Raw genomic sequence first — 11663 nt, 5'->3', positions numbered from 1 at the left:
AAAAAACCATTTCCCCACACAACGTCAAAACTGCTTGTGCACTGAGGGAGTGAGGGATAGGTAGCCCACTTCCCTCTCCTAAACTTAGAAGACATATAGCACAACGCCACACTCTAACGCAGTGCTTCAGAACAACAACCAAGAGCAATAAATCAGTACCAAATCAAACTGTTTTCCTGAAACATTAAACATTTCTGAACAAAGAAAATAACAGCGTGGTCATACCGGTGGCCTTTGCTACTCCAGGCAGCCTTCCTTGGCAGTTGCTCAGCCTTCTTCCCCTCTTCTCAAGTTCTTTCTCAGGCCGGGGAACCACTGCAAGTAGGAACCGCAAGTGGCTAAGCGAGCAGCTGGGAACAAGGCAGCTAGCGTGACAGGAGGGACAAGCAGTTTCAGAGACGGCGCTTGGTCACACAGCCCGCTGGCACCGCACAGGCCAACCTCGGCACTTCTGGGCAAGTCTGTTCCTCACTTCCTCTTTCCCTGCATAAGGAGGAACACAGAAAAGAAAGACGGCATCAACAATGGCAACTCTCAGAGCTCCACTTTAGACTGATGTCCCTTTTGCCTAGACCTTACCGGGTCACGGCGAGAGGGCTTTCTACTGCACATCTCTTCGGTGAGCCCAACGCAGTATAATCTGAGAGCCTCTCTCCCTCTCCTCCCAGTGCTGCTACTCAATTCACATCTGATTTCCCATCCGTTTCCCCGAGGGGGGAAGTCACATGTGAATTGAGTAGCTCCTGCCCAGAGAACCGGGCCTCCACTCCACAGAGAGCGCAGACAGATCTGTTCCGAGGCACAAACAACAGGCGCCGCCTTTGGCAAGTCAACTGGCCTTGTAAAATGGGCAAAGCTCATACAGGTTGGTGGATCCTTTCATCATTTGGAAGATGAACACCCACACAGGGACCTTACAAAGTTAAAAAACTGCTTTTGTCCCTTACCTCTGGCAGTCAGAGATTCAGTATGAAATGAACACGGGCTAGCATGGAGAAACAGACTTCTGCACGAAAACAGCCTGAAGTCTAGAAAAGACAGCAAAAATCAGAGAAATAACCCTCAATGCACTTGTTCCCACGAAAGACCAAACCGATGCATTGCACCTGGTTATTTACTATCGTCGTATCTCCACCCCACAGGAACACCAACGTTTCCACCTGTTCTAGCAAAACAGCAGCACTAGTCCCAAGGTGCCCAACAGCGACTGCAAGAGTCGCAGCACAGTTACAGGCTGCTCAGTTTTCTGCTGTGTTCAAAGTTTACCGACAAATCTATTCGTACTGTTATGGTCGTCCAGCATAAATGGCGCTGCCATAAGTAGAACAGCGGGATGCAGAGCAAGACGTTGGGCCTCGTTGGGAAATCTTTCTGTCCGATCAGGGTCATCTTGGCTCATTCCTCTTGGTTGCCTGGAGCAGGTATAAATGTCTTCCACCGACTTGAAGAAGACAACTGGTATTGAGGACTCTTCAAGAGAGGGAAGTGTCTGCAAAGGTATATCAAAAACTCATGAGAAGGCACGATTAGTACATTCGCTTCATCGGCTGCCCTGGTCTGTATCCTCTCTCAATTGGAAGGAGAGCAACTGGATAATTTAAAAACAAAACACCAGTAATTACTAACAACTTTGGCCAAAGGGCAGCTCTCCTGCACAGCAAGCTGGAAAGAGGGACACATTAGCACAAGATACAAATCACCATGTCTTAGCAAAGAGCGAACAGCTGGCTCACCTCTCGGCAGCCCCACGCAGAACAAATTATGGCAGCAGAGGGAGTTTCTGCAAGGGAGCGGGAACAGAGTCAGAGGCCGTCGCTCTGCATTTCTGCTCAAATTAAGCAAGTTCCAGGGACGATTACCCACCTTTCGGCCACAGACAGGTAATACAGCCAATGTTTGTATTTGTTAACGCAGCCCGGACGAGAAAAATAGCGAAACAACAGACAAGCAACTATTCCCCTTGCACAAGTACGGCTGTTCAAAAATCCGGTACTTGCTCTCTAGGCTTCTTCTGTTGTCAAGGCAGCAGAAGAGAGCCATCCATCCTCACAAGGGGTGAATCGCCATTCAAAGCTGCTTCACACTTGGGTGGAAGTGTGTTCAGAGGATTAGCCCACAACAAAACAATTGTTTTCACAAAAAAAAAAAAGGATTTAAACAACATAAACTGGCCTCCCCAGGGGACCACAAGGTGCTCCTGAAGCAGCACGGAGAGCTACACGGCTGGGCAGCAGAAATTCTGCGCTGATAGGACACCCATACAGAATAACCTGGGTGAGAGGTGAATCCAATTAACCAACCGGACTCTGCTCGATACCCACCAGCCCACTGTAAAATCCCCACCTGACATGCAGTAAAAATAAAAACTGTTAGGACAAGAGTTTAAAAAAAAAAAAAAAAGAACCAAACAGATGTAAAAGATGACTATCACCTCCTCTTGCCACCCATGCTATCCTCACTGGGACAGGCAGCATCACTGCCGCTCCACAGCAAAGCAGAAACAGACAGGGTGCAAGGGTGGACGCTAAAAATGTCTGTTAGCACACAAGAGGCAGATGAGAGCAGGTACCCTAGAGAGTGTTTGAGGAGCAGGGAGTAGCCAGGCCTTCTCTGGTCCAGTTAGCAAATCCCTATGCTTTGGAACTCGCCGTTTAATACTTGTGGGGAAGTACTTAAGTCAGCTCACAAGGACCCTATTGCTATCTGCTCATCTGCCTACTTCTCATCTCACCTCATCGTACTTTCTCCCCACGCTTCCTAGGAGAGGTTTTCCCTCCTCTCTCGTTCTCTCAAGGTCCCTTTCCAGCTTGCTTTCCCTCCATCCCCTTCAGGTAACATCTCCCAGCGCCACCAGTTCTTCCAGCTCTGCTTTAGACTATCTGAGAGCCAACTTCCCCCTCGTCCTTCTACAAAGCGCTTTGTCTCAGTCACTCTCAATCTCCAGATGGGTAAGGAGCTGCGGATATCCAAAACCTTGCAGGCACACTCCCATTTCCAGCTCTATAACACCTTCTGTGACTCGACAAACCCTGAGTGACACCGGCTCCCTGCTGAACCCAAAGGAGAGCGCAGGCCAAAGGCCATGCTGCAGGCCCGGCCAGACTCATTACCATTATCATTAACCACTATTTAAGCAGTAAAGTTGTGTTACTGGTGCCACACAATGCCTCAAAGCACAGCCCAAAATGCCACCCTCTCAAACCCATCCCCCTAACCCAGGGGGGACCTCTGAGTGATCCAGGAAAACCCCACAATGACTCCCAGTAACCCTCAGGACTGTGCATGAAAGAGAAAGAAGAGTAGTCTGCTTCCCACCACACCTCAATGCACCAGCAGAGCACTAGTCGAGCACCCAGAAACAACAGCAAGGAGGAAAACACAGCCCCGAGGCCATGCCAGACGCTTTAAAAAAAACAAAACAAAAACCACAGGTCAAAGCAATTCACACAACCTAAAACCAAGAATAACCCTCCTCAACTGCAATAGCTCTGCTCAGGGCTCTCACCTTAGCCTCTGTGATGAGCTCTGGAGGACTTTCTTTTGTATCCTCCTGTGCAGGTTCAGGGTCTCGGTCCGTTGTGCTTTGCACACTGGCTTCATCCAAAGCTGGCCACACATCCCCCTCTAACTCCTCCTCAGCAGAGAGGTGCCACTGCCAAGGAGACGGACAAAGCAAGGAAAGCTACTGACTCCCACTTTCATTTCTGTACTCCACAGGAAAACTTACCACCTGGAAAGGACAGTTTTATCTGAGCAATCTTTTCTGGTTATTGCTTGCTGCCTTCTGAGGAATTTCACCATGGAGAAGTGCCTTCACACAGCACAGCTGAGACAACTCGGCGTCCAGCCATTTCGCACTTAAGGGCAGAGGAGGGGGTCGAGTTAATCCTGACAAGGCAAATCTAGGATTGGACAACACAAAGGGAGTTCCCCACTGCCAAAGAGGAGTTCCCAGAAAACGCTAGCCGAGCAGTACCAAGAGTCAGACGTATTTCATCCCAGTTCTAAACACTTTGAGCAATTATTAGAGTTGATACTGATGGTGACATCGGTGATGCACCGAGGAGGAGAGGAATCGTTTCGAGCAACTAAACAGAATAGCAGAAAAGAGAGGATTACTGTTCCTGGAAAAGGATTCTAAGACCCTTCAAAACAGAAGAAAACCTGAAGGCACTTAACATTCCTCTAGTCTCCAAATTGCCAGCTCTGTCTGACGTTTACACACATGGATCTTGCTGCACTTAACCAGATTTTACCATAAAAATCACAATAAACTCAGATTTGCAGAGTCTCGGTCACATTCATTTCTCCCACATAAAGACGATGTTTGGGACCTTCAGTTCAGATGATGTATTGACAGTGCAAGCCCACCAATATCCAACACGTGCAGCTTATAGTTTCCCTAGCCCAGACACACAGTTGGCTAAAATAAAACCTGGCTAAAATGACCGCTTTACAAGTTACCGACACTACAGTAACTCTTACGTTTTTACGTTTCAGAGGAATGTCAGAAAAACAGCCCTGGAGCCGGCCCACTGCTGAACACTTCAACAGCTGACAGTTACTTGGCGTCAGTAGTAAAATGTGTCATGAAAAAACTACAATTTAAATCACACAAAAGTAGAGAGAGTGACCTGTAAAACAATACCCCTGGTGTTTCTAACGGTACCGTGCTAGACTGCGCCCAAGACCTGGATTTTACTCCCTGCTTAACCCCTCTGTTCATCATTCTTTTTCATCCATTAAATAATAGCAAAGGGCTCCTCTCTTCAACCTGCTCTGAAATCAAAGGCGTACAGCAGTATCCAGACCTGGGTATCGGTCGCTTTTAGAGTTAACTTTTAAAAAAAACTCCAGTCGTGTACAACTTTAACCCCTGTAACAACCAAGACTGCAAATGGATTCCTTTCGGAGAAGTTTAAAATGAGCAAGACCCTTAAGGCAAACAAGACATCACTAGTTCTTCTGCTCCTTTCCCACACGTAAATGACACCCCGAGTTATTACACATCCTTTGCCAAACCCCAGAGACACTAGAGGAGACCACACCACCTCTTGGCTCCTGGGGTGCAAACTAGGAAACTGCTAAGTCAAACTGATCTCAGGGATCTGGTACTGGTCTGAGTTCTTGGAGTCCATTCTCCCTCTAACTCAAAAACGATGGTGCGTATGGAAGGTTGGAGAACTCACTGAGCACAGACTCCCTGACGTCTGCAAAGGGATCAGAGGTCAAGCAGCGACGGACGTATTTATGGTCCACGTGTAATTGTTGTTACGTCACGGTTCTGCTTGCTTTTTATAAAAGCAAAGGAAAAAAAACCACTCCACAAGACACTGCATAGGACTAAGCCAACACATCTACTGATCCCTGGAGCCAATTCCACTGAACGATAGTCACACCGCAGCCAAACTCTCACCTGTTCCCACAGTTCATCCTCATCCAGCTTCGAGCTTGCTATGTCACTATTTACGTTCAAAGATTCCTGCTGCGAGCGAAGGTGTGGCTCCACGGGTTCAGCATTCTCCTGCTTTCTGCTGGGCTCAAGATACAAGGCTGAAGGATTCACTTCCTCAAATCCCTACGAACAAATAAAACCCCAACAGCTGAGTCAAGAAAAGTAAGTTGTCACCACCATAAAGAATAAAAAGAATTCTAATGGGTTTTACAAAGAAGCACACCACCCACAAGTGAGCTCTGAACTCTTGGAGAAATTGTCTTACTAAGAAAATCAACTCCCTCCAGCAATAAAATCACCCAGCAATAGCCCCCTACCCGCTAAATGGAACACACACACGCAAAAAGACAATTATTGGATTTAATCCTGCCAAAATACGCATTCTGCATCTGCTAAACGAAACAACAGATACAAGCACTCCGCGCTGCAAAGCCTGACTTTCTGCTGAGATACAAAACTGTTGCAGCACCTTTCTAAAGGTTTTCGTATCCACAGACTTCTTGCTGAAACGGAGCTGAGACATTCAGGCAACACTGATGGGCCTAAATCATAAATGCTCTCTGTGCTGGCTCACAGCTTCAATCTCTGCTCAAGGCACAACATGCAATCTACCCTGGTTACACCGTCCAGCACTATACACGTCACTGGCAAAGAAAGAGACTTTGTAAGCCAAGACCATATCTATAATTCAGTTTAACGGCACAACCAATCTCCGGGGCCTAGAGCAGGAAAGGCCAAAATTATTTATTTAACTACCCTGTTCTTCACTCAACTGCCCGTGCCTCTGGCTAGCAGAAAAAATGGATATCAGACTGGATATCAGACAAAAAAAATTTCACAGAAAGGGTCATCGGGCACTGGTAGAGGCTGCCCAGGGAGGTGGTTGAGTCACTGTCCCTGGAGGTGTTTAAAAGACAGGCAGACAAGGTGCTCAGGGACACGGTTTAGCGGCAGATAGGAATGGTTGGACTCTACCATCCAACCTGGCAATTCTACGATTCTATGCAGCGCTACTTGAAGCCAGACAGTAACATCTAATGGACTTGCTCTCATGGTCTGGATGACTCGGAGGCCTCAACTTATGACTAACAAAACCTACCGGAATTAACAATGTTTAGAAAAGTTACAAATACAACTCCTCAATTCCATCCCAGCTTGGCCTCATGTTCAGAACATCTATTTTCCTTTTCGGCAATATTAACAAGCTAATCCACTTTAAAAATCCGTACCAAAACCTTCTAATCCACTCTTAGAAGTCAGGATGAAAAGAGTTTGTTCTGCTAAACCAGAACATCTCTGCTGTATCATCGAATTCCACCTTAACCAAAAAGAAAGCCGTCACCATAGACACCGTGGGATACAGCCCCAAAACAGTAAATTGCAGGGAAGCAGGGAATACCGGTTTTGCTCTTCACAAAACTACTTGCTTCAAGGTAAAGATCTCTCCACTACAGGCACCCAACCAATCCTTTCCCTGCCTTTCCTGTCAGAAGCACACGCCTCCCTCCTGACCTGGGAAGGAACGTTCTTCCCACAGATGTCAGCACATCCCCTACTGCTCAAGACAGCGTGGAAGTAGATATCGTCCTTAGTGGCTGCGTCACACAGGAAGAGATGACAAATGCCATTCACATATTCATCCACGACGCCCACAAGTAGCTTGGAATCACACAGCTTCTTGAATAGGAGAATCGCATCATTGGACCGTGAACCCTGAAGAAGAAACAAGAATGTTGAGTTACTATAAACAGATCAACATCCAACGCCCGAGATTTGTCCTTGTGAGAACTTGTCAAGAAGGCAGTGAAGCCAGGTCAGGCTAGGGACAAATACAGGGAAGTCAGGCAGACAAGCTTCCCAGCACTGAAGTAAATCAAACTACCCCAAGGCCGCAGTGCTAGGCACACTGGGAAGCCCTTTCACCCTAAACGTCTGTTTTCAAACACGGTTCAATGGTGTTCACCGCTCATTTTTACCACAACTGCCTAAAATATTGTTGCGTCTTTCTTTTTTAATTTCTGGAATCACATAATTAGAGACTTTAAAAGTGTCAGGTTTTGGAAACTGCTAAGCTTCACTGCAAAGAAAATTGTGATTCTTTAACCCTCAAAAAAACAGAGGAAATAACTTTTTTAAAATAATGTCTTTACAACGCAGAAGAATCAACCGTGCTCATGCGCCTTCCTTCAGAGACTGTATTTCTCAGGTGTCTCGACCAAGAGGCTTCCCAGCACAGAGGAACTTGTTTTATGACCTCTATAATCCTACAGATCACTCATCCTGCCACTTACTTGTTTGAGGACATCACCCATATCTAGTGCTTGTCCTTCCACTGGCTCTGACTTCTCTTCTGCCGGCAGGTGAAACCACTTGGCATCACGGATGGGTTCCAAAGGAGGCATCTCAATTGCAGGTGCAGCTGTAAAGAGAGTTTACTTGTTATTCTTTATTTACATATTAAGCAGAAGGAGAATACACCTGGCCATGAAAGCGTACAAGTACTAGTGCCATTTTCCTCATCTCTTGTAGCACCCACAGTCACGGGGATTTGCTTGAGAGGCATCCTTCGCCGTACTAATAAATTCAAGCAAAATAAAACACACTTGCTCTTGCAAGCATGACAAGGGCTAAATAAATTCCTAGAACGATGCTAAGAAAAGTCAGGCATTTGGCAGGAACCTTATGCAATCCTCTGCTTTCTCTCATAGTTGTTAGGGGAACGCTGAGGATATCTACAGGCTCTTCTTCAGAGAAGCAGTATAGCTATGCCTTTCAGATTAGTGCTTCAGCCTCAAAAAGCGCATCTGGAAGGCTTTACCAGCCTGCGGAGCCGACGTGCCAGAGATCCTTCTAGTTTTATTACCTGTTGCCTGGAATTACTAGAAATTCCAGTCCTATACACGCATTCAGAAAGGGCCTTAACATCCCTTCTTTCACCTCGCACTGAAAAACAGTGGCAAACCGTAGAAAACTTCCAGTTAAGCTCTCTGCTACCACAACAACACCCTTCTAACAGCTGCTTCTACAGTACCTCGCAGCCCTTCTGCGCTAAAGCCTAGGGAAACCAGGACTACGACAGCTACTGGAAAGGCAGCAACATCACTTGAAACACAGCTGCTTGGCAGCTACATACTTCCAGTTAAATAATACCCTCCCTCACCTTCTGGCACCTCTTTGTGCGCCCCACCGTGCGGCACCTCTTCCTTCGCTGTCTCACCTTCCAGCTACTTCCTCAGGGTCAGCAAGGAACCTGCTTTTGTCTGCTCAACAACAATGATATCGGACACACTTTCAAGGACTTGAAATAGAGACAAATCCGTATCGCCTATACTGGAACGGCCGGCCAAAGCGTCTGCGATAGGCCCTCTCAAAGTTCCTGAGCAGAAGTGGTGAGGAACTCAGCAGATCCTGCAGCTCAGCCTTCCCAGTCGCTGCCAGGACAGGAGCACTGGCTTTGTGAGGGAGACACTTTGTGTTCCTAGAGGGAAAAGCAGCACGTGCCTTCACAGCATCATTCTTTCGTGACTTAACACTTTCCTCCTGCCTGGCAACCAGTTTTGCAATACCTTTGGTGGTCTCATCTGCAATGGCTACCAAAGAAAGAAAGAAAGAAAGAAAGAAAGAAAGAAATTATGAGATTACCAAGACAGCAAACTACTGAAAGCTTTATACAAGCAAAGGTCCTCCTCTTTCCTATTCTCCCCACCCTCTTCAGAAGCAGGCGTGTCTTTCAAAACCAATCACACTAGATCGCATTTCCAACAGGGTAACTTTTACTCTCCCTTTGTGAACTGAAATGAACCAGATGAAACAGCCAAGAACCAACCTGCACCCTCATCCCTAGAAATCCAGATCCAAGCAGAAAGGCGCGTCCAATTCTTGGATACAGGATCACAAAAGGAAACTCATCTGCTGCAAGTTTTGTTGGGAAAATGATAAAAGTTCTTTGATACAGACTGAACTTCCTATAGAAACGTTACTGCACTTTCTAAACCAAGAGCAGAGTGCAAAATGTACAAAAAGAACTGGAAGCCTCTGTTATTTTCCAGGAGGAAGGAGGAGAAAAGTACAAAAAGGCAGATTAAGACACAGTAAAAAACATCAACGGCAAAAAAATTAAACAGAGCTATATGAGAAAAAGAGTGACAGAGATACGTGACCTACAGCTCTGGCAATTCATTCTGCACCTCCTGGTTTTAGAGCATCGCTTCATACCAGTATGAGGTTCCAAACAACTCCTCCACTTTTACGGAAATAAAACCTCACCTTTGAGGATAAACGTGCCTTTCTCCTGAGGACAGATTCTGACAACGTCAGGCATTTTTGCCACCAGCTCCAAGGTGGATTGGAAGCCCAGGTCACATAGAGGGAGAGGTTTGCCCATCATGGCCATGTACTCCCCTCTCCAGCTGTGCTGGGGTTAAACCCTCTTTATCGGTAATAAGCAGCGACCTCACCTCCTTCTTCCAGGCGTGGGGTCTCCTTGCTCTGTCCTACGTGCTCCCTTGCCCCCCACAGAACTCCATGCATCTCTAATTCCGGGAAGGCGGATGCACCCTCGCCCCTCACAGACCATGAAGAACCTTCCCTGTACCCCCAAGCGCTCCCCTACTCACCACAGAGCTCCCTGGGCCCCTAATTCCCTCCTTCTCCTCCTCCTCCGCGAGGGCGGAGCCGCCGCCCTCTGGCGGGAAAATGGCGGGGTGGGGGAGGAGGAGGCGGGAATTTTCCCCTGTTGGAGCAGCCCCTGCGGGTCAGTGGCACCTGAGCCCCCCTTCTGAGGGGGGAAAGGCAGAGCCCGAGGGCCAAAAAGCACCAGCTGTGCTTCCCCGCTGGGCTCCACGTGCCCCCTTGCCCCTCGCACAGCTCCCTGCATCCCTAATCCCAGGCATGGGGAGGCCCCCCGTCTCCCTCACACAGCTCCCTGCATCCCTAATTCCAGCCCCACATGCTCCCTTGCCCCTCACAGAGCTCCCTGCATCCCTAATTCCAGCCCCACGTGCTCCCTTGCCCCTCACAGAGCTCCCTGCATCCCTAATCCCAGGCATGGGGAGTGCCCCCTGTCCCCCTCACACAGCTCCCTGCATCCCTAATCCCAGGCATGAGGAGTCCCCCCTGTCCCCCTCACACAGCTCCCTGCATCCCTAATCCCAGGCATGGGGAGTGCCCCCTGTCCCCCTCACACAGCTCCCTGCATCCCTAATCCCAGGCATGAGGAGTCCCCCCTGTCCCCCTCACACAGCTCCCTGCATCCCTAATCCCAGGCATGGGGAGTGCCCCCTGTCCCCCTCACACAGCTCCCTGCATCCCTAATCCCAGGCACGAGGAGTCCCTCCTGTCCCCCTCACAGAGCTCCCTGCATCCCTAATTCCAGCCCCACGTGCTCCCTTGCCCCTCACAGAGCTCCCTGCATCCCTAATTCCAGCCCCACATGCTCCCTTGCCCCTCACAGAGCTCCCTGTACCCCTAAACTCGGGCATGGGCATTCTCTGCCCCTCAGAGAGACCCCCCTACCCTTAATCCCAGGCGTGGGGTCTCCTTGCTCTGTCCTACGTGCTCCCTTGCCCCCCACAGAACTCCATGCATCTCTAATTCCAGGAAGGGGGAGGAACCCTCGCCCCTCACAGACCATGAAGAACCTTCCCTGTACCCCCAAGCGCTCCCCTACTCACCACAGAGCTCCCTGGGCCCCTAATTCCCTCCTTCTCCTCCTCCTCCGCGAGGGCGGAGCCGCCGCCTCCTGGCGGGAAAGTGGCGGGGTGGGGGAGGAGGAGGCGGGAATTTTCCCCTGTTGGAGCAGCCCCTGCGGGTCAGTGGCACCTGAGCCCCCCTTCTGAGGGGGGAAAGGCAGAGCCCGAGGGCCAAAAAGCACCAGCTGTGCTTCCCCGCTGGGCTCCACGTGCCCCCTTGCCCCTCGCAGAGCTCCCTGCATCCCTAATCCCAGGCATGAGGAGTCCCCCCTGTCCCCCTCGCACAGCTCCCTGCCTCCCTAATCCCAGGCATGAGGAGTCCCCCCTGTCCCCCTCACACAGCTCCCTGCATCCCTAATTCCAGCCCCACATGCTCCCTTGCCCCTCGCAGAGCTCCCTGCATCCCTAATCCCAGGCATGGGGAGTCCCCCCCACACAGCTCCCTGCATCCCTAATCCCAGGCACGAGGAGTCCCTCCTGTCCCCCTCACACAGCTCCCTGCATCCCTAATCCCAGGC

General features: G+C 49.3%; 1 protein-coding gene across 1 annotated transcript; it reads right to left on the bottom strand.

The window, feature by feature from the left end:
- Positions 1 to 267: 267 nt before the first annotated feature.
- LOC138723324 (uncharacterized) lies at positions 268 to 10935 on the bottom strand. Its single transcript, XM_069862271.1, is given in 12 exon segments — positions 268 to 467; positions 1267 to 1489; positions 3506 to 3652; positions 5411 to 5578; positions 6968 to 7168; positions 7747 to 7874; positions 8616 to 8755; positions 8757 to 9045; positions 9722 to 9854; positions 9856 to 9918; positions 10072 to 10139; positions 10920 to 10935. Coding segments are annotated over 12 exon segments (1776 nt in total).
- Positions 10936 to 11663: the final 728 nt, after the last annotated feature.

The sequence above is a fragment of the Phaenicophaeus curvirostris genome, chromosome 8, assembly GCF_032191515.1.
Source record: "Phaenicophaeus curvirostris isolate KB17595 chromosome 8, BPBGC_Pcur_1.0, whole genome shotgun sequence".
Taxonomy (NCBI): Eukaryota; Metazoa; Chordata; class Aves; order Cuculiformes; family Cuculidae; genus Phaenicophaeus; species Phaenicophaeus curvirostris.
Note: the sequence above shows the minus strand (reverse complement) of the source record. Positions and strands in the feature narration are given on the sequence as shown.